A 23,146-nucleotide genomic window follows, 5' to 3' on the forward strand; every position below is an offset into this window, starting at 1 on the left:
CTGGGTCATGGTGGAGATGGGATTTGTCACCATGGACAACAAGCTCTGCAGGTCTGCTGGTGGCACACACTGGCTGAAGAGGCAATTTGTTTATCTCATTTGCAGGATCTCCTCTAGAGAAGAAATCCCTGGAAAATCATGTGTTTGCTTGAATACCATAGGTATGGTTTCTAAGGCTGACCTGGTGGACTCCAACAAACCCACCTGCCATGCAGTGACCATGCAGTGTATTTGACAAAGGCAGCACGGCTTTGGAAAGATCCCTTCCATAAGGCTCTTGCCATTATTTGCTGCAAGTGCAGGTGATATTTGGAGAGAGTCTGATTAGCAATCAACACTACAGATGAGCTATATCATGTATGATATCATATCAGTGCTCTACTTCAGACTCCAGCTGCTGCAGCCTGCTTTTGGTGAAAATGCAACCATTCAACCCATGTGTACTCTGTGAACACTGAGAAGAGTCTATGCATCTCCAGTTAGAGCCCTGATCCTCTGGTCCAGCCTCTGGCCATGGCTTCAAGAATCTCTTTGATCATGGGGATGCTTTCCAAAACACTCATTTATTTTTAGGGTTGTCTGTGCCAAGCAGGAAATGCAGGGATGTATTCCTCAGCAGAGTCATGGAGCCTCAGGTATGCAGAGCTGCCTTGCCCAGCTCTGATTTTCTCTCCACACCTTCCCCCAGCACACAGGACCAAGCACCAGTTGCACAGGCAGACACATGCTCTCTAAAGCCTGTAGTGCTTTTGCTCTCAAGTGAAACACTTTCTGCCAGCAAAGAAAGGGAACAAGAAGGATCTTAAAAACAACCAAAAAAAAAAAGACAAAAAAAGCACCCAAAGGAGGAAATGGAGAAGGAAGATTATTTCCTTACAGTCGGTTGTGATTTCGTAGGGGGAGTTGAGGCGGGCGTCTCCGCAGGGGGAAGTGCTCACGTACAGATGGAACAGGATGTTCTCCCGCAGCCTGTAGCCTCCTTCTTTTAATCGCACGAAGATTGATCGCTCCCAGTCTTCTCGCCGTTTGCTATGATCACAAAAGAGGTTCCAGGTCATTTGTTACATGCCAAATCAGAAACATTTCTGTGCTCTCTCCCCCCTTTTCTCCCTCTGCTTGTTTGTTTGTTTTTATTAGCACCCGGCATCATATATTTAGCCTAGTGACAACAAGAGAAAAACAATAAGCTTCTCCAGGTGAAGAATGTGTGAAGGAGGTCAAAACTGCCAAAGGGCTTTTTGCTTGCTTACCTAAGATACATTCTAATGATAAAATGTGGATTTTGACGGGTAACTCTCCATCCTCACATGCATGGATGCAAAAACACACATTTTAAAGTGGTTCTGGTGCATGAAAAAATGAGTTCTCTTAGGCTCTCATGTGAACACATCAGCTCTGCTGACCACAGTGTCTAGGCACATAATAGAATCCCATTAACAACAATCACCACAACTGAGATGTGTGTTCATATGCTCCACTGAAGAGACCCTCTAACAAAGCACCCAAATTTTATGACCGCTGCCAGCCCTCCCTGCTCTCCAGGTGTTGCTCTTTCCCCCCATTCCACCTGAGCCACCTACAAGTGCTCCACCCGGAATTTTTGGAAATCAGAAGCCATCTTAAGAAGGGTGAACAAAACTTGTGTGAGCTTGTCTCAGCTGAGTTGAGAAAGATACTTATTGAGATGAAACGTTTATCTTTGCAGTGGTTCAGCAGCTAGATGGGGATGCAGTGCACATATTCCATTAGCAGCAGCTGCCCGGGAGGCCAAACCCTCCCAGTGCTGCCGTTTGCAGCAACAGCACAGCATTAAAGCTCTGCTGCTGTGCAGCTCCTCCAATGAGTTACATTTGGGAAGATATGGGTGATTTCTCTGACAGACAGCTGCCTCTAATGCGTGTATTTGGGCAATGGTCACGATTATAATTTTGAAGGTGAAAATGTGATTGGTGAAATTATGATAAGACTCCCTTTGATGGCCTGGTCCTTCCCTCAAAAACTCAAGAGTCTTTTTGGGGGAATATCTCTGAACAGAACAGCACCTGCAGGTAATGGTTTTCCTAGGGTGCTGTTAATAAGGTGGAATCCCACCCGTTTAATTCACTACAGGACAGCCCATTAACCAGGGCGGATTCTGCCTGTCTCTGCCTCCCAATAGTGCAAACAGGGGTGCTTTTTACTCAGCCTTTGAGCGAGTCCTTGGCTTTCATCCAAGCTGCCTCTGCCTGTTTTCTCCCAGTGCAGCCTCTGTGCTATTGAAGCTGTTTGGCTGTCACTCTTCCATGGTTTGGGTGTTTTGTCATTTTTTGATGCCAGGATGCGTTTGCTGTCAGGAGGAATTTACAGGCACATTAGCTCGCCTGTCAGGGACAGGGAGTCACACCGGCTGCCGAGCCGGGGCTGCCACGTACAGCTCCTTCATTTTCTGCTGGCTGTGGTGGAATTTCCCAACTGCACTAATTATATTATCGCCCTGATACAAGCCTCTGAAATAATAAAATCTCTATAAGTCCTGCTGCTTGGACTTTTAGAGGAATTGCAGGTAGTTCTAAATAATTTACTGCAAAATCAGCTGGGAGAATACAGAGCTGTGCAGTCCAAATGCCTGCTATTATTACATTAAATCTCACCAGAGGGTGGGGGGGCAGCTAACAGTACTTGGAGACAGTTGCTATGTAGGGTTGGAGCAGTCATGCTTTGGGCTGGATTTCAGGAGTTCAGCTTCCACCCTGTTTTTCACTGGTCATTATTTTTCACTGATTAACCTTGCTCTCTTACCTCTTTATGAGAACCAACAAGCGTCTGTGGTCAGTGTGGCTGCCAGGCTGGGTGATAGACAGCTGCTCTAAAAATAGTTGGCAGGGCTGGAGGGCAAGGCAGCTTGACTCTCTCCTCCAGCAGACTGAGGCTCTTCATATCACATGGGGTCCTGACCTGCCTTTGGGATGGTTTTTTAGGAGCTGAACTCAAACATGAGGTTCATTCCTGCACAGTGGCTGAATAGGCTTCATAACAAAACTCAGCAAGTATTGTTGGAAAAGTTTGGGTTGCAACACCATCTGCCATGGCTTAGTAAAGATTCTTGTGCATGGGGTGTTTGGTGTATTTCAAAACTCAGGGGGACCTTGTAAAAATGGTCCAGGTAAAGCATGAGATGCACTTCTGCAAAGTCATCTCTACTCTAGCACCAGTACCCTTGTGCTTTGCCTCTGGGACAGGCGTTTTGAACTGTGAGAGGGGAAATGAGTTTGCATCAGCTGTTCTTTACAATGTCCTTTGCACAGCCATACACAACCTGCACAAAGCAATGGAGAGAGGAGCCCACAGTGAGCCTACAGATCCCATTCAGTCAGGGGGTGGCATTAAAGTGTCATTTCTGCATGCTGGCAGTGGCTAAAAGAGCAGAATTCATCCCTAAACCTTTTCCTGTTATGAATTTCTGTGGGAGTTAGGATTTGAGGCTCATTGAAGAGGAACATTTAATAATGTACTAAATTCTAATCTTTTGCTTAAGTTCATTATTCAGCATAACACATGCCCATGTTTTGAGCTGACTTTAAGAAGATACTTAAGCACATGGTTCTGATTTAATATATATTACCCATTTTGGTGAAACAAAGGCAGACAAGCAAAAGAGCAGTTTTTAGCATGTAAATATTTGTATGTACAGGAAGTTTCTAGTACTACATACTACAAGAGAGCATCCTAGAGAAAATAACACCAGACTTAGTAGATGTGTAACAAGAGCTGATTTTCCTGGAAAAAAATAACTTAACTGGACTGGTTTAGGACTATTCCTTGCTTTTTATGTATAAAATAAACAGTGGTTTGCATCTGACTTGCTGGAAGAGCTTACCTTCTGGTAAAATCATCTCCCTGGCACCTGAAGAGTGCACTACAGCAGCTAGCCTACTGTGGTGCTGATTTATTTTAAAGATACCCTATTAATTTTATTTTTCTTTAAAATGGTAGAGTTGTATTTTCTTTTTGTCCCTATTGGCCAGCTGGTATAAATAATACCACTGAAAATTATGTCAATTTTCCTACCACCATTGCAAGAGAATCAGACTATCGTATTTGTGTGCTTTTTGATGGTGATTCTTAGAAAAAGCTTCTCAAAAGGTCTTTCTTGTCCTTCTTTTGAACATCAGAAAATGTATGTCTTATTTCTCATCTCTTTCGTGAAAGTCTGGAGAACTGGAGGATTATGGTTGTCATAAAAATGAAATCTGGGAGGGCTAAGGGTTTTAATCAGACTGGTTAGAAGCTGACAGGTTTTAGTTGTGCTTTTAGCTTTTATTTAACTCAAGCTCTAGACAATGAATTGTTGAAAGAAAGTTTCCTTTTGAAGTATTTGTCACTCTTGCTTCTTAGGGAGGATAAAGTTCCCATTCTGGAACTCTTTCCCAAGAAAAGTCAGGAAAGTCACACCTCTTCTAGCAATAAGAAGAGAAGGGGAAAAAAAGCAATTTGTATATTGCTGCAACATTGGCTTGTGCTTGGAATTGTTCTGCAGCTTAAATATTTGAAGAAGTTGCCATATTCTCTCCTTAGAGAAATGGAAGAAAATTTGCCCCAGCACATGGCAGTTCATCTCACCCCCAACAGATACCTGAGCAGGTCTGCTGAGTTCCACCTCAGAGATGCCCATTTCTCTCCACTGCTGATCAAAGGAATCTTGGGGATCTGTGTGTGACACAGATTTTGTGACTGCCACAAAATAAATTCATTCAGTGAATCCCTGTCTCCTCACCATTAGTTTTACATCCTGGCCCTTGCTTTCTCCAGCCTGCTCACCCTTGCTCTTGGAAGCCTTCATGCTACACTCAGCCAAGTATGTGTTTTACTTTTACTGAGATGAATGTTAGTATTTGTAAATTCCAGAAAAGAGACTCCTTTTCAAAGACAGCATCACACAGAAAAATATTTCTTGCACTGGGAGACCCTAAAGGTTGAAATCCAGCTGCTGAGACCACTCTCAGCAGGTAGGCTTGGTGGGAGGAAGGTCTGTGGAAAATAAGAAATACTTTCCACAGAACAAACTTGCCTGTTCCATAGTGAATGATGGAAAATTTATGTTTTGTGAGTCAAGAATGATGCTCTCAAAATAAAACCATCTTTTTGGTTTCAGTTAATTAATGACTTTGTACAACAGTTGCCTGGCCTGGGAGAGGAGTTTAATTTGGGCCAGGTTAATGCAAATGCATTACAATAGCTGTGTGTTCCCCCAAGCCTGAGGAGATGGTGTTCAGGTAGTCCCAGGGGAGCTGAGTTACCATGTCTGTCCTAAAAACTCCATCCTTATAGCTGTGTGGCAGCATCATGTATTTTCTCTGTGAAAAGGAGATGTCTTTTTTCCAGAGAAAAAGGTGCAAATATGATTTCAATGTGCAGAAAATGAATTTTTTACTTTATTTTGACACCCCTCCCCGCCCCCCCCCCCCCCCCCCCCAATTTATCACCAAATGACAAAGTTCCCAATGATGGCCAAAAACTGTGTGTAGCAACAAATATTAAAATTGAAGAATATATCATAACACCCAGTTTTGCTTTCCCATGGAATTTAAGGAAGCAGAATCTGGTTTGACAATAACTCCAGCTCTGTCATTCAAAGGTGCTTAGCCTTGACAATTGTGGTTGAGATTTTTAGGGTGTATGCTGGTCAGACAAGCGGTGGTGCCTGGTCTTGGCTGAACAGAAAATGATTTGAAGTTATGGTGAACAGAGCTCGTGCTGCACTGAGGATTCTCTTAACAAAAGGTTGTTAACATTGATCCAAATAAAATAATAATATGACTGAACATGTTAGGGAGGTAGATCAATACAATAGTTTAAGATACAGTGTTAGCACTTGTTTCCCAAGAGACCATAGCACAAAGCAAGTATTAGGGCTCCTACACTGCTGAAAACATAATAATTTAATGTAAACTTGAAAGCAATTCAGAATGAAATAGAGAGAATATTGTTTTTGATTAACCCTTCAGTGCTCTTGTCCTCCTTTGTTAGCCAAACCCATGTACTCAATATACTCTCTTGTCTTCAGCTCCAGCCTGAAGTGAAAATAGCCATTATTCCTGTTATTGTTGCTTAGGTGCAACAGTATTACAGGTGCTTACAAGAACACACAATCCTGCTTAGATTAACCCTTGTGTCTGTGACCTGATGCAAAACCTGAAGCCAAAGAAAGTTTTTGCACTGAGTTTAATAGCCTTCAGAAAAAGTCACATGAATCTGCACTCAAGAATGGAGGGCAGAAGAATGACCGATAGAGAAAGAGGTTTATTTGTTTGTTTTCCTTAATTTCTTCATTCCTTCTATATGATGTCACCTCAGCTTCACTTCTGCTCAGTTTTCACATCATAGGATAATTCAGGCTGGTAAGGACCTTAAATCTCTGTCCCAACCTCCTTCTCAAAGTAGTTTGACAGGTTGCTTGAGGTTCTTTGTGCTCAGATTTTGAAAATGTCCATGACAAGAGGGAGACTTCACAACCCTTCTGAGTGACCTGTCCCACTGCTAGCCTATCCCCATGGGAAAAATTAGTCCTCAGACTGAGCTTCTCTTGTCTCAGTGTGTGCCTCTGGTCTGTCACCTTCTCACAGCACACCTTGGTAAAGGTGTCAGCTCCATTGTGCTGCTGACACGCTTTGCTGGCTCTGCCATCCCACCTGCAGCCTGGCCAGGTCCAGATCTGTCAGCACTTCCACACAGCCCAAGTGCTCTGGCTCCTGAGACTCTGGGTAGCCTCTGCTGAGCCTGTGCCAGATGGTTGGCATCATTCCTTTGGGACACCCAAAACTACACATAGTATTGTAGATGTGGTGCAATGAGTGCTGGTTAATAGTGGATGCACACATCCCTTGACAGACTCTTCATGCTTCCCAGGATCCTGCTGACCCTCTCTGTTGTTAGGCACACCTCTAGCTAATGTCCTGCTTCCTGTCTGCTTACAAACCCTGCCTGCTCCCCAGCCTGGATTTCTTTCCTTCTTGGTGGAAAGGAGGAAGGTCATTCTTTCCTCCTTGGTGTGGGGCTTTGCATTTGTCCTTGCTAAGTTTTCTGCTAAAGTTCCCATCCCTGCAGCCTGCTGGGATGACAGACCAGCCCTCAAGCATAGTGACTGGTCCTTCCCACATTTTGGTGTCCTCTGCAAAGCTTATAACCAAGCACTACATAACCTGTTCCAGATTGTTGATAGATATGATCAGAAAAAGGACAGCATTCTGAGGTACCCCACTTACTGCTATCTTCCAAGCAGTGTATGACCCATTAACCATTTAAATGGTAACAGGGTGGATTTGGCTGAAGACAGAAACAATAATTCCACTGTAATGATTATACATGCTATAACATTTTAAAACATCATAAAGAAGAAGTGAGTGATAGCATCTTAACACTTTGGCACAAAGTTTACTGTGCAGTTAACACTCATTGGTTCTCTAGTGAGTCAATGAAGACATTAATGATCAATAAATCACTTCTTTGAGATCTTTCAGCAGCAGCAAGGAAAGACAAGAAAATGGCTGCATTAAGCAAAATGACTCCCTTCAAGTCTCTGGTCAGTGAATGATGCTAATAAGCCTGCAAGTAAAGATTTGTACAAAATCATCAGGCTTCATAAAGCCCAGCTTTATGAGTCATATCTAATTGCTACTGAAAGAGAATCAGCTGAAGTAAAGCAGCTCATGACCCAACATTTTGGACTACCTAACTCTCAATTTTTTTTGTGCAGTGTATTGTTCCTTCATCACTGAAAGACTCAGAAAAAAATGACATAAAGAAACAAATAATTCAGTTGTCTTGAGGATGGATTTGTTCCACTGAAGGCCATGTAGCAGCCCCCAAAAATCAAGAGAATTCAGTTACCTTAAGTGTAGCTCCAGCTGTGAGTAGAGGAAGTGAACAAATGCCCTTCTTGCCACAATTTCTGCATGGCAGTCGTTGACCGCAAGCCCTTGGTCATTTATGTATTCCCCATTTATACATTTGGTACCCGATGACAGCACAATAACCTGAGCTTGCCTGATGTCCAAACCTGTAGGAAGAAAAACAAAAGTGCTGTGAAATTGCTGGGGGTGAGTATGATACCATGGCTGTTAGAGCCCTGACAGCGCACGCTTTGATGTGGCAGCCAGACAGCCCTAATGGGATGCTCGTTAAGGTGATGATATGGCCTTTGGAATATGCAGGAATCTCACATCTCTGTGTTATTAGAATAATAAGGTCTATATTTCAGTCTTGCTTCTAATTCCAAGATAAAAGCTCTCCGTGAAGTTTACTTGTTAAATCAATAACTACATCATAGCAGAGCATATGCTGTAGGGAGGCAATAAAGAACTCCTGCAGTGCTGATAAATGGCCAGGTTTTTATGAGCTGTTGAAGACATTTTCTGATGGGAACACATACTCTCTAAAATATTAGGTTTCATTCCTGTTGCCCTCTAAGTACTAAGTAAAATAGAAGTAACTTCTGGGGCCGCTCTTTAAAAATCATGAAGAAAATACCCCAACAGATTTGACTTTTAGTCCAGTTTCCTTTCAGCTTCTCCAAGAGCAGCTACATCAGGGCTCTTTTCAGTGTGGTCTCAGGGATTGAGCATTTATCACTGAGACCAGCTTTGTTCATCTGTTGCCTCTCCACATAATGGTGATGACAATTGAAAGATGTCCCTTACTTGGTCCAGATAGACACTTTCTAGGAATAAATCCTAATTTATTTGGAGTCAGTTGTGAAATGCTTAGAGACTTCAACAGAACCTGGCTTTCACTCTAAAACATAGCTCATTCAGCCCTGTGGACAATTTCAAAGTAGAATTTAGAATGAACTGAGCCCAAAATGAAATTATCTTTTGAAAAACACATCCCAGGACTCATCTCTCTAAATATCAAAGAAAAAGGGAGCAGCTCTTGGGAAAAATAACTTTTTTGCCTGATAGGTGCTTCCTCTAGAAGTGCCAAAGTAGCCTCTGAGTGTAGGGCTGTGTTTGACACAATGGCTGAGTGTAGGCAAACACCTGCACAGTACAGCACTGGCTCAGACTGTTGGTGTTGGTGTGGCTGTGCCCAGGTAGTGTCACCTGGGATGCCCTTGATGTCCTGCATACCATCTGCCTGCTGTCTGGGAAGTCCAGGAGCTTCTGCACACTTCCCATGCATCACACATGGAAATCCATGAAGAGGCTCAATGAAAACACATGCCCGTGTTTTGGCAACTGAATCAAGACCTTAAAATGTGACAAGTCAGTGATGAAGACAGGTCTGAGACTGCAAATACCCATAGGAGGAAGGAAACAATCTTCCTGTGGGCCGTGGTGATGCTGTTTCTGTGGTATTACTTTAGCTTTAGAAAAGCTTTAGGAATAATTTTATAGAGTCAGCAAAAATATTATTTTCCTCTTACAAGGTCTATTGAATAGCAGAAAAACGGAAAAATCACAGAGATTTTTTTTTGGTTTGGCATGTCTGGGGCCATGTTCCCTTATAAAATCTATTGGTGTTAAAGGACAAAAGAACTGAATGGAGAAGGAAATAATATTTTAAACAAAAGGATTGATGCTGCCAATGATTTCCCAATTAATAAATACCATCAACAGCCCTTCATAATCTCCACACAGCACTGTGACTAGTAGTGGATGATGTGCTGTAGCACTGTTGCCATGCTTAATGAATATAATTGCAAATGATATCAAAATTATTTCGTGCCTTTATCAATACAAAAGCTACATCAGTAATTGAAAGGTTTAGTAGTGATGTGGCATTGCAGCATTGTGGCATTTGTAGGAGAGATGTAAGTATTGTGAAAAATTCAGTCAATCACATCTGAGTCCCTGGTTGTGAGAGTCTCATACAGAAATTGTTACAGGTACTAGTGACAAAGTACACATCACTGTATGCCTCTGCTGAGAGTTTAATCTCTATTTGTCACTATAGATGTGGCCCTAAAAAAGTGTTCTGGAGTATTTATTGGAGAGGAAAAAAAAGAGCTGAAAACCCAAGAAATGAAGATGGGAGAAATGGAGAGAAGAAAAAGTCTTTGTTTATTCTGTTTTTTTCACTAGGTAAAAAGTTGAGGTGGAAAAATTACTCGTTGCCTACAAAGAAAAGTGCTTATAGTCTGTACATTAAAATTGCTTTGCTTTAGGGTCACTGCTTTCATGAGAAAAATAATAGGTATCTTAGATAGTGACATGTCCATCTAGTTAACAGTGTCTTTCACATGGACTAACATCAAACATTTCATGGACCACTGCCTGCCACTGAGGTGTTTGAGTCCCACTCAGCATCTCAAAAAGCAGTGTATATTTTCTTCAACAGTATGTAATATCTTCCTTGGGTGCAAGGTCCATGAAAAGAATCAGTTATTTTTTTGTTCTATGTTATTTATTTACTGCTGTAGATAGAGCCTTATTTACCTCAGCACAGCAGGAGAACACCGAGAGGCAATTCCCTCCTACAGAAACTCGTGAGCCTCTCTGTCTGCCCCTGAGGACCTCTGTCAATACTGCTTCTCAGGGCAGTGAGACCAACTGCTTCCTTCTCCTGACATTAGCATGCCCCTGGTGTGCCTCCTCCTCTCCCCCTTCACCTCGTGCTCAAAGCACCAGGCTCTGAAAATACAGAGCAAGCCACCTGGGTAAGCCCTCCTGCTCTGGGATCTACACCTTCCTCATCCCCCAATCAGCCCAGTACACAGTGTGATGTCTTTTATTTTTTCAATCATTTTACCCACAAATAAACTTAACTCTTTTTCTCTTCTCAGATGAGGGTAAGCTGGTGAATGCCCTCAGAATTTTCTGTAAGGTCTGGATTTATTCAATGAATGAAACAGAAAGGCACCCAACACCTGTCAAATGCAGCAATAATATGAATCCCTCTGATGCTGTTTGCTATCACAATGTCCACCTGCACAGCAATAGCCAGTGTGCTCGGGGTGCTCACGTTTGGGTGAATTAACCCAATTCATGTTGGCTTTCGGTGATAAGGGGCCCCAATAGGTAGCTGTGTGTGGACACAGCCAGGGGTGTTTGCCAGTCCTGGCAAGGTTCATGTGCTTACAGAACATCACTTAGATGTTGCCTGGGGCTGGGAGGCAATGGCTTCCAAGAATTTGCAGAAGCAGTCTGTGTTAAACATTAAAGATCTCCATGTATTTTCCATTTGCAGAAAATAATCCATGCTCTTCTATGCTCAGAAATACCCAAGAGATATGTCTCACTGCTGTGGCACTTGGAAACCCAGGTGTACATGACTTATGCATTAGCTCTGAAATATTTACACCTCACTGGGGAGCCAAATGGAGAAAGTGATCTGTGACCAGCGTAGCACTGCTCAATGCTGCCTGTGAGGGCACCCAGCATGATGAGAAATACTTCCAACAACCTGACAGTTGTCCGCTGTGTTCAGGAGCATACATGCTAACAGGCTGTCCTCTTGCATGCCTTGTTTGGTACATACACAGAGTTGGAGGTTTATCCCCTGTGTAATGTTTGATATTATTGCCAGTGAACATGGGAGGAATTCTTCTCTGAAAGGAGGACGTGATGCCTAGCTGATGAAGGCAGACTTTAGCATTGACTAATCACGCTGGCATTTTAGGCAGCATTTCCAGCTCTGGAGCCTAGATATTTGCTTCAGTGATTCAGAATTAATAGGCACTTCTTTACGTTTGTCTATTTTTCATTAAAACCAGTAATTACTAACTCTTGTTATCAATGTTTACTTCCTATTTTATTTTGCTTGCAGAATACTTCAAATTTCTCAAGTCATTTCTATTTATGAAAGTCGAGCTCCCTCATAAACATTGATTAATTGAACCTCAGACAGGCAGCAGATCCAGACTGTGCACATCCTCAAGCCATGCCTGGGAAAGCTATGGCTTTGTGAGTGGCAGAATCCTACATGAACAGCAACTGGCACCAGCAGCCTTATGGCACCTACCCTGCTCAGGGCTGTGCAGCAGGGTTTGACCCAGGACAAAGATTGCTCCACACAAGACTCATGTTCTTACTGAGGGGAGCCAATCTCAGGTGAAGGATCCAGGGATGCAACTGCATTCAGGTTATTTGACAAACAAGGAGAAATGGGCTGCATTACTGTGACCTTAACTCCTGACCCGCTGGTTGTCAGAGCTCATGAGGCATTTCCTACCCTCCCTGCCTTCTGCAAAGTAATGTTTGAGGAGACATTAGGTTAGAAGTAACTAGAGAACGACCTATAACAGGCACCTGCATTACGTTTCTATTATTTGCCTAAAGACTTCTAATAGTTTTCAATTTGAAAAGGAAATGGAGCAGGGGAAAGGAAATTGGGAAGCTGTGTCAGCATAGTGGCTGTGTCCTGGCTAACACGCTATTGTTGAGGACAGCTGAGAGAGCAGGGAGGGAATTCACTACAATTTATCTTGACAAATCCTGTCAATTAATTAATTGCATTTTAAAACAAAATTGTACACATAAATAGCACACTGCCTTTGATCACAGATACAATCTAATGATCCAGTGAGGTAACAATCCTTTCTGGTGCTCTGCTGAAAGCTTGAGCCCATCCTGGGTCTAGAGGCAGGAACTCCTCTCACAGCCAGGCAGGGGGAACCTCAAATCCCCCATGTTCATTTTTTGTCTGTCAGTGATAGTGCAGACTTTCATGCCATAGCTGAGCTGTTGAAAAGAAACTGGGTTTTATTATAAGCCATTTCCAGTTTGCTGACACCAGCAGGGAATTCATTTCAGCTGTTCTGGATAACCAGAGTTTAGATGTCTGAAGCTGAGCTAATTGCTGTAGACTCTCTTTATAGTCAAAGGAGAGGAATTTTCCTAGGAAGTGATTCATCTGGCCTAGTTTAGATATTTGCTTTTTGATAGTCTACACTACATCTCAGTATTGCCAGCTTCTCTTATGAACTCTGAAGACCTATAGACAGCCAGAAGAAGTAAACCTGTGGAGATATGCTCTTAGTAAGATTTCTTTTCCTAGCAGCAAAATACTGATCAAAACTCCCAAAATAATAAGAGGGCAAGAAATCCAGGGCCTTTACATTTTCCCCCCTTATGTTTAAACTTCTTGAGATAAATTTTTCAGCTTTTTTCCTCCACAACAACTAAGGATAATTGTATCAATGTTAGTATATTCAAGGATGGTCATTTTGCCTTGAGCTGAACTACAACACACAGAAAGCAGACAGGGCTGTCTTCCCTACATAACCTCCCAAAACCAGGCCTGCAGCCACAGAGCTTGCAGCAGAAATGATTCAGAAAGATGTTGAGAAGAGAGAGTAAGCAAGCAAAAATATGAAGGTTTTCTCAGCAGATAAGCTGGATGTGGAGAACTGGCTGACAAACTACACTTATGAGCTGGGCTTTTAAGTCAGCTATGGCCATAAACACAAAATGCCTACACTCATCCACTTGGTGACACAGCTCTACCAATAAAACAAGTGAGTTTTGGCTAGTCTAGTCAATGCTTCCACTGATTTTAGGAGAGTTACTCTTCTAGTGGGCTGTGATCATTAGGACCTTCCATAAGAATGAGTTTGTAGCCTTGCATAATTTTGTGTTGGAAAAGGAAAATCAAAATTATGAGGTAATTGCAAGAGGTGCAGACTGGTACCTGCAATCAGCAAACTGAATCACACTGGCTGTGTATCAGAGAACTGTGAATTTCAGTGAGCCTAATTCACACAGAACAGGATGGAGTTTACAACTGCTAATGCCAGAATACAACTGGGATCACACTTTGGTTTCTCAGCAGCTGGCACGACACGTAGAGAAGCACCAGTCAGTATGGAAGTGAATATTGCACTGCATGTTTTAGACCCTGCTAGCGGTAGTGAAATCTATCTTCTTCTTCAGCATGGCACTGTGAAGACAGCTCACTGCTCGAAATATATTAATTTTAAATTAGAAAAAAATAATCAGAAAAATCAGGTTTGATTAATTAAGAAAACCCACATCTCTTTTATTGGGTGGGAGACAACTTACACAAAATGCAATGCAGTAAAAAGGAAAGCCAGAAATAATGATAGTGTAACATCAGCCCTTCTGAATAATTCATGGGATACAATTTCATGTTATTTTAAATGGTGCTGCTTCTCTCTCTGATAAGCAATAATTTTATGCTCTTTCTTTACCTTTTTTAACAAATCATTCAAAAGGATTGTCTATTGTTATCTGAAAAAACTGTATTTGGAATAATTTTCAAGGCAGCTTAATTGAGCTCTGATCACAGAGGAGGTTTTTGGTGTGGTTTTTTTTTTTTTTAATACACTCTACTTACAGCTGAATAAGTTCAGGTTTCCATTTCAGGTTTATTTAGGGAAGGAAAATTTCTTGATGTTACATAGCACTGACAAGTCCTGCATTATTTCTCTTATCTTCTTCCCTGGCAGCCCTATCACATTCTTAGAATGGCTTTAATTTTGTAATAAGAGATAGTCAAGACATGAAAGGGCAGTGATGCTGGAAAAGCTGCCTGCAGGGATGTGCTGTGGGCACAGTCCTGCACCCCAGTGTCCCAAGGCAGATCCTTGAACCTGTGAAGAGCCCTGTGGGCACTGTGCTGCCAGGCTGCTGCCTGCCACCTCAGGAGTGGGCAATGTCCCACAGAAAATACTGCCAAAGAGGCAAAGAGCTTTTCTCCCCATCTTCTTCCTCAAAAACCCAGGGAAAGGACACATTTCCCTGGCAATTGGAACCATTGCCCCTGGATGTTAGTGCTTACATGAGGGGTAGGTCTAAGTTTAGAAGTGAGGGATGTGTTTACCCAGGTCCATCAGTCCATTTTCCCCACAACTTGGTGATGCATCTACAACCCCCTCTATTCTGAGGCTTCAAGAGGAGTGAAATCAAGATGTGTGTGCGAGGAGGGAGCTGAGGATTGAGGGGCTGGTGTGTGGCATGGTGTACCTTGCTCTTCAGTTTTGATGTAGGATATGCACTCCTGACACAGGGAGCTCTGCTGTCCCCAGCTCTGCATGGAGAACAAAACCACACTCATCACTAAAAAAAAAATTAAAAAATGTGCAGCCATAAGAGAAGAACTGTGTGCAGCAGGGATGATTAATAGTATGCAAGTATCAATTCACAGTATGCATTTATCTGCCAGCCATAAGGACTGCTGCAGCTCATTTTTTTTCTCTCCATTTTCTATTGTACCTGTGGTTTTGATTGTGGTAATTTCAGTGACAAACAGGAACCTGGGACTTCAGTGAACACCCTGGCTGTAACCCCTAGCTCACACTGTCCCAAAGAACACCCCTGAGGTGGATGGGAGCAGCTGATCTGAAGTAGCTGACTGAAATATGGGAAGGAAGAAGCATGTTGAGGGCTTAGGAAACAGAATAGCAGAAGTCTGAACAAAAGGCAGATACACAGCTAGCAAATAATAGGAACAAAGAAGTGCCTGGCAGTGAGGTTACAGATATTTAGGTGTATAAATGGAACCGTTTTTGAAACACTGAAGTTGCACCGGGATTTCCTTTCCTTACAACAAAATGTGGGTTTTGTGTAACTGAATACATTGCATTTCTGTGGAAAGAGGGGGTGTAGGGGGGGCTCTGAGAGCTTCATATTTTCTTCCCTTATTAATGTGTTGAGGAATCCTCCCTGTGACTGTGCTGCCTAGGGAAAGCTATTCTTTGCAGAGCTCTTCATCTCCATCAGTGAAGGAGCAGGGACAGAGTCACAGTCCTCTCTACCGTGATCTCTGACCCCGCTGTGCTGGAAGCAAGAGCCAGGGTATTGTCTGACAGTGGCTGTGGCTCTCCTTTCACAGCCAGGCACAGTAAATTTTGCCCAAACCCATGGGAGTGGGGAGGGGTGGGGAGTGCACTTGTAGATAAGTTGCAAATTCAGTTCCTCTGAAACAAAAATCGCTTTCTGACACAAGCCCATTTTGTACTGTTTGCATCAGGGGATGCCTGAGAAAGGATTCTCGTGCTAATCCATTTTGCAAGGTGTTTTTGTTCAGGTCTTTCCATTAAAACTCATTCCAAAGGTGGATTTCCAGTGTGGAAAACAATGGTGAGGAGTTTGCCCAAGTTGATGGGAATCAGAAGACAAAGGCAAGACTTCTGGGGGCTGCAGAGAAGAGTGACCCAGCAGGAGAGAGTACATAGATTTAATATCCAAACTATGAACATGGTGTGCGTGTTTCTGAGTATCCGAAAGGTACAACCTCCAAGGAGAGAAGTTGGCACTAAATTTAGAGCAGCAGAACTGAGGTCCTGAGATGACATCAAAGAAAATAAAAGTCAGGCTGAATAACTGGTGAAAATTAGTTGGTGAAAAGTGTTGAAAGCCCCATTGTTAATTGATTAATTTAAATCTAGACTGGAAAGAGCACTTGGGAACATTCTTATGCTTGCAGGGAAATGGACTGGGTGACTTAGTGGTCTCTCCTAGTTCTAATTTCTATGGTCCATTTCTTCCCTCTCCTTGGTGGACCAAAAGGATGAAATCCCATCAGCTTTGCTTCTGAGGAGTGCAGTAGGAGACAGAGCTGTGTTTGTGAGCACCAGTGCCCTTTACCTTTCCTTCCTTTCCTCAGTGTGGGCTTTGGAAATCCAGAGAGGGAGGAGGGTCAGTCAGCTCAGGCCCCTGCATGCTTCACCCCCATACCATATCCTTGTGGATTTAAAAAAAAAATAAAAAAAATCTAAATTCATAGTGGCAGAATCAAAGTTATTTGAGGGTTTTTTCCTTTCATGTGAATTTGAAAACTCTTTTTGTCCTCAGAAGAGTTTGCACATAATTCATAGTTTTAAAACAGGACTGAACTGCACTTTCCTGCCATGTCCTGACTGCAGATATCTGTGTTTCTCTAATAAATGCTGTGCCACTGGTATCTGACACTTAAATAAATTTAAATAAATTGACAGTTTTAGATGCTAGTAAGAGTCTAAATTGTATGAGAAAGAATGAAATCCTGAATATGAATCTTGGCATTTAAGTGCAGGAGGAACTTAATTTTATGTGGGTTTAAAAAAAAAAATTAAAAAAAAAAATAATTTTTAATTCTTTGTATTTTTTGGTGTACTTTCATCTAAAAAGATATTCCTATGTGTTTTACTAGGTAGGTAAAGTGAAAACAATGGTTTCCAAGCCTTTATTCACCAAAGAAATTTCCTTTTTTAGGGTGAGATGCACTCTTGGTATTGACATTGGGACAGCTTCCAGTTTGCCTTATCACAGAGCAGAATGAAAAGTCTGACCTTGCCAACTCCTTGCTTGACACACTTAGGAAACAGAAGTGCCTATTTTTAATTTCCATGTTTTATGCTAATTATTATACCCACCCTCTTGCCCAATGCAATTATATGTGACACAGAGCCAGGGCCTTGTCTGCATCCAGGTTTGGAGAGGTGTTTCAACCAGAAAAATAGTTTGAGCAGCAGGAACAGAAAACTAAATCCAGAGCAGTAAATGTTCAGGGAGGTAAAAAGGCTCAGCATCTGAGAAGAGATGGGAACCAGAGTAACCAGTGGGCACAGTGGGGAGCTGAAGCTGCCCAGAAGTCAGCATTAAGAGGTGCTGGAGACACCTACAGCTGCTTCAGCTGGTGAAAAGTGAAGGACTCAATTCCCTTCCCATTTGGGTCATTTTCCTGTGGAAGGGCCTGAAACCACTGATATGAGAGAGGTGTTTTGTCCTCTTCTTTCTGAACCTGTGCCACCAAACAGCTAAGAGGATGGAATTAAGGTAAACAATAATAGCAATGAGAGGCTGTGTGAGTGCAGGTTAGGGTGCTCATCACCAAAAGTGAAGCTCTGATTCTTATTCCCAGCTGATGCAAACATTTCTCCCTGTTTTTTTATGCAAAACTTATAACCTGGCCTAGAAAGTTGTCTCTGAACCTGTTTCTTTCCTACTCTATGCAAGGCTGCAGGATTGGGTCCCATCTCTCTTCAACTACTTTTTGTTCTTAGGCCTTATTTAACAGAAATGATGAAGAAACACTGAGTTGCTCTGGTAGGGGGAGTACTCACAATGCCTAAATCCACATTTTAATAGAAGTGATGGCTCTGGTGGGGCCAGAGTTTTAACTGCAAAACCTCATATGTCCTTTGAGCTGGAATTTGGAAACCTAAGTCTCTTGAGCTGCAGGAATATGAGATTATGCCCATTCTAGGTGCACAGTACAAAATCCAGGAATAGAGCTGCAGCTGTGGAAAAAGGATAGTCTTAAAGGGTTCAAAACTATTTAGATAGAATCTGGAGATTATTGGTTTAGGATTTATAAGCAGAGAAAACCAGATTTCTGAGAAAGAGTGACATATATGGTTCCTAACCACATATCTGTTTACCTACTTTAAAACATTTTGAGAAAAACTATCATTTACTGATTAACTGTCAACCTTGGCATATGTAAGAAGTAAATAATGTATACAAGAATGTCAAATGACTTTGCACCATGTCCTTAAGATCATCAGGCAGCAGCAGGTGAAGAGACCTTCTGAGGTCTTCAAAAGGATGTCAGGAGTTTGGGCACTCAATTCTGATTTCTCATTGAAACACTGACTATCACTGGGACAAGGCTTTTAGCATCTATCTAACTATGCAAATGCCATCTGGGCACCTAAATTACTCCTGTGCCTCTCTTCCTGAAGGAATCTTCTCTGGACACTATTCTGTAAATTGTTCACATTTCTCTAACTGGTTTGGCTACTTGAGTGCAGCATGGGATGGAGCAGATTGACATTCTACATATGGCCTGAATGTTCTATATCCTACTGCTTTGCAACTTTCCTACTCCTACCAAGGATTAGAAATCAATTGGACAGCAGTATTTCTGATTGTACTTAAACGTCAGGCTTTGTGAATCTTAATGTGACTGTAAAGAGCCATGGAGACATATTGTCAGCTTTACTTTTTTCTGTTATTCCACTTAGCAATGATTAAGATCCATTCCATGAGATACGGATGATAATTTCCCATCTTTTATCACAGCATGAAATTTCTATTTAGGGCTCTTTTGTCCAGTTCATCTTTATTTCACACAGAATAACTGAGAAGACCTCATAATTTGCTTTTAACATCAAAATGATTGTCAGCCTTAAAAAAAAAAAAATATATATATAGAAGAGAGAAAATTGAAGCAAGTAATCAACTCATAATCTTTTTCTATGAATGTTACACTGCTGTGAAAAGGACTGAACTTTCTTAATGCTTCGTTTTTAACAGAAAGCATGACAAAAAGTTCCTATCAGTATTTAAACTGCTAAGATTTGTCAAACACAAAGGGGAAAATTGTGTTTAAATAGCAGTTTCATTTTGTCCCTAATGATTATGGGAGGTTTTTTTCTTGCAAAGAGGACCTCAGCAATAATAGATCATCTCTTTACTGAGTGACAGGAATTCTTTACTGTGCCTGGTGATTTCAGGTAGAGCAAAGGCCAAACTCTCTCTGTGGTGCCAATAAACAGTGTGAGTACCATCAGCCTCTAGATCACAGCACACAGTGTGAGGCTCACACCTCCCACCCTGCTCTGCCCTGCCCTGGGATTTCTTACCTGGCAGCTCTGGGGGTCAGGCAGCACTGCCACATTGTCCCCTCAGTGCCCTGAGTGCTGGCAAAGGTGGCTGCCCTGCCTGGTGACCTGTGCTGGCACCACAGGGGCTCCTCCTGTCACCCCACAATCTGTGACTTTGGGCATCAGCCAGAGCATGTGACAGTGCTCTGCTTTTACACACGTTGACTCGTGTTAGACAATAATAGCTTGCTTACCCTTTATTTTTTTAAGTGTATCAACTGACATAACAATAACAACAATATTGAAAACTACTTCTCCCTGAAAACTTTTTAATAGAAAGATACAGTAGACAAGTGAGTCAAAATAAGATACCCAAATTGCACCTGAGAGACAGAAGGATGGGGAGCTGATGGGTCATCTTTTCCTGACAACAAGAAACATCAAGAAACAGCTGCTGCTGAAATGAAATATTGGTTGGAACTGGCCAAGAGCCAAACACCCACACAGCCTCTCGCTCATTCCACTCTTCTGTGGGCTGGGAAGAAACAGAAGGAAGGCAAAACTAATGGATTGGTATAATGATAGCTAATGGTTGCTTGGCAAGACAAATGCCATAAACCAAATTATCTCCCCCTTCCCCTCTCCCAAAATTTTCACTGCTGAGCACAGTGTCCTGTGGCAAGAGATCCTCCATCAGCTGAGGACCCCTGTCCTGGCTCTGTGTCCTCTCAGCCTCTTTCTCACCTCCAGCTTACTTGCTGGGGGTAGGGATAGAAGAGAGAGAGAGAGAGAAAGTATTGACACTTTACAAGCACAGTCCAGCAATAGCCAAAATGTTGGTGTTACCAACTGTGTATTAGACACTAATGCAAAACATGATGCAAGTTCTGAGCTGATGGCTTGTGTTTGACATGGTGTTATCCAGAACGTCTTTTACACAGGTGAGCTCATGTTCTTAATTTACCATGTGTGAATTTGTCATATTTTCAGAGAAATCAGCAGATCTACAGTGGAGAGTCAATGTGCAGTAAAGCCTAGGTCCTCATATAAATATTACGCTACAATAACAAGTATACTTATTTTTCTACTTGAAGATAGTATCTGGATTATAGCTTGCTGTATGTGGAAGATTTGAATGCACTGTCTTACTTGTTAAACAATTTTTCTTAGAATTGATCAAACAATTTTTAATAGAACAATCTTCTCTGAATGTTTCAACAAAATTAGAATGTGTTAGAGGACTGGTAGATTTCAAATACATTATAACATTATACATTATAACTATTAAATAATTTTCTTAAATGCTTCAATCTTTTGAAACATTTAGTTCAAGATCAGTTATGTAAGGTTTTTAGTTATAATTATATTCAATTATTGTATTACATCAGATAAAATCACATCAGCTGGTATCTAGTGTGGTAAATTGCTCCTGCCTAGGCCAGTATTTTCAAGATTATCTTGATGTCTGCTAATCAAATGTTTTGAAAACTTACCTTCACAAAAAAGCATGGAGATTTTAATTGTCATCACAATTCAGAGCAAAGCATTTCTAAATGCTTTGGACTGCCTGTTTCACTGAGTAGAAATTTATTACTGCAGAACATTCTCAGTCTGTCAATAACATAATTTTCCACATTTTTTTTGCTTTCTTACACATTGGAATTTGCCCCGGGTGTTACAGCATAAGTCAATTACAGTAGCCAAATGTAACTCTCTTTGGTTTCCCTGGGAAATTGAAATGACAGAAAAAATGTCAGAGTTCAGAAAAAGAAAACCAATCTAGCACACTTCTCTTTTGTCTGTAGACATCTTGCATTATCTTAACAGCAGTTATCACAGAAACCCATTGTGCTTTTTACCGGCTTTGCCTGAAAATTGTACAAGCACAGATAAATCTGCTTCTAGTCAGGGTGACATTAAATTGAAATGAAGGTAAAAACAAATCAGTTTTTGTCCCTTATGGTGCTGAATGCAACAAGACATTTCCAGATATGTTTTTGTTGATGTCATTAGTAAATTGTTTGCCGAGATCTAAGACAGCTTCTGCCAAATTTTTTGTTAAAAACACAGGGAATTGGTACTCATTTGATTGCTTGATGTGGAAAACCTGCCTGTGCCATCCTTGAAAAGTGTGTGTTGAGCTCCTTGCTGCTTCTGGGAATGATGGTGGAGAAGAGGCCACAAATCTACAACTTTAGTGCAGAAAATAATGACACAAATGGCAGATGATTCATCTTGCCTTGGTTGGCTGAGATTCTTGTGCTGGAAAGAACTCAAATCTTCCTGGAGAATATACTAAGATAAGGCTGTTTCTAGCTTTGCATCTTCTGTGAATCACCTTATATCTGCAAGTTTCTTTTCTGGGTTCCACAAAACCAGTGAAATATTGACAAATTGGATGGCTGACAGATTGAACAAATTCACCAGAGGGAATTCAGAATTGAAAAAGAAGCCTTGAGGGAAATAGTTTGTGAGCGTAAGTAAAATTATACTTTGTCTTAATGCTGACTAAGATGAAATACAAAACACAAATTTGTAAAATCCCACTAAGGGCATGGGATCCACCAAAAGAAACAAACAGCATAAGGTCATTTTCAGCCCTTCCCTAAAGGAGAGACATAGCTCCAACTGCACAGAAAGGCTAAGAAAGTCTGGGAGTGTCCTTTTTCTCTCCTAGCACTGCATGCATTCAGTAGCCATGACTTTGGGAATTATGACTCCTTCCAGTGGCTGTTCTTCTCATATACTGTGGGTCTTTAATCTGCTTCTTTGGATGTGCATAAATAAGGCTGCAGTGGCTCAATCATGCTTTATTAAGCTGGTCTAGACCTGGGCTAAAGAATGTAGAGTAGTTCTTTGACAAAGTAGGATGGGATGAAATCCCCACAGGCATTTCTTACAATTCTTACACTGAGTAAGTGTAACCTCCCCTGTGCTCTCCACCTAAATGTGGTTAAAGCAACAGTTCTTGGCTCCTGGAGCTTAGTTTCTTATAAAAAGTATATTTAAACATTCTTCCTTGTGCTTTTACTTGGAAAGAGCTCCTCTAAATAAACTTAAATTGTTTAAATCTGATGAGAGCCACACTCAAGAAATCTGACAATGACAAGGCAGCTGGTATGCTGGGTCTAGTGTGCATCTTTCACATCCCAAAGTCAATCACACCTCCTTCTTATTTTCCTTCGTACTGAATATGATTACTTACTCTTTTCACATCAGAAAGGAGATGCTCAGCACAGAAATCTTGTCTGCATTTAGGCTCTGTGGCTGGAAAAGATCCATCAGAAAATCCTGTCTCCATCCTGCGGTCTTGCAATATTCACAACTGTCCCTATTGAATCTAGCTAATGTAATTGTTGAAAGGAGTGAGACATGCCTGGATGAATTATATATGCCTTTCCCCTCCTAGCTTATCCCCTCCTTTCTGTACTGGACCCACTGCTCCGTGTGTCAGAGTGAGAATGAAGTTTATGGAAGTGTCTCCACTGCTGACATACTCATAAATACTGAGGTGCCCCAGCTGAGGGGTGCTTGCAAAGAAAGACCATCTATGCAACCATTTCATCAAAGCACTAAAGATTTCCACATAGTATGTGTCAATCAGTTAAGTCTTAACAGGAGTGAACACCAAATTTTGGCCCTGCTGTATAAGTATCTCCCATGGCTAGAGAAGAGCAGAAC

The 23,146-nt window shown here is 41.7% G+C and overlaps 1 protein-coding gene across 1 annotated transcript in view; it reads right to left on the bottom strand.

The window, feature by feature from the left end:
* The window catches only part of ADARB2 (adenosine deaminase RNA specific B2 (inactive)), a 301,943-nt gene that overhangs the window by 35,726 nt on the left and 243,071 nt on the right, over positions 1–23,146 (bottom strand). Inside the window, exons 5-6 of the mRNA XM_058831907.1 lie at positions 7,867–8,035; positions 878–1,029 (exon numbers count right to left, since the gene is read on the bottom strand). Coding sequence (XP_058687890.1) covers positions 878–1,029; positions 7,867–8,035 — 321 coding nt within the window. The remainder of the gene's footprint in view (positions 1–877; positions 1,030–7,866; positions 8,036–23,146) is intronic.

This window comes from Poecile atricapillus, chromosome 2, assembly GCF_030490865.1.
Source record: "Poecile atricapillus isolate bPoeAtr1 chromosome 2, bPoeAtr1.hap1, whole genome shotgun sequence".
Taxonomy (NCBI): domain Eukaryota; kingdom Metazoa; phylum Chordata; class Aves; order Passeriformes; family Paridae; genus Poecile; species Poecile atricapillus.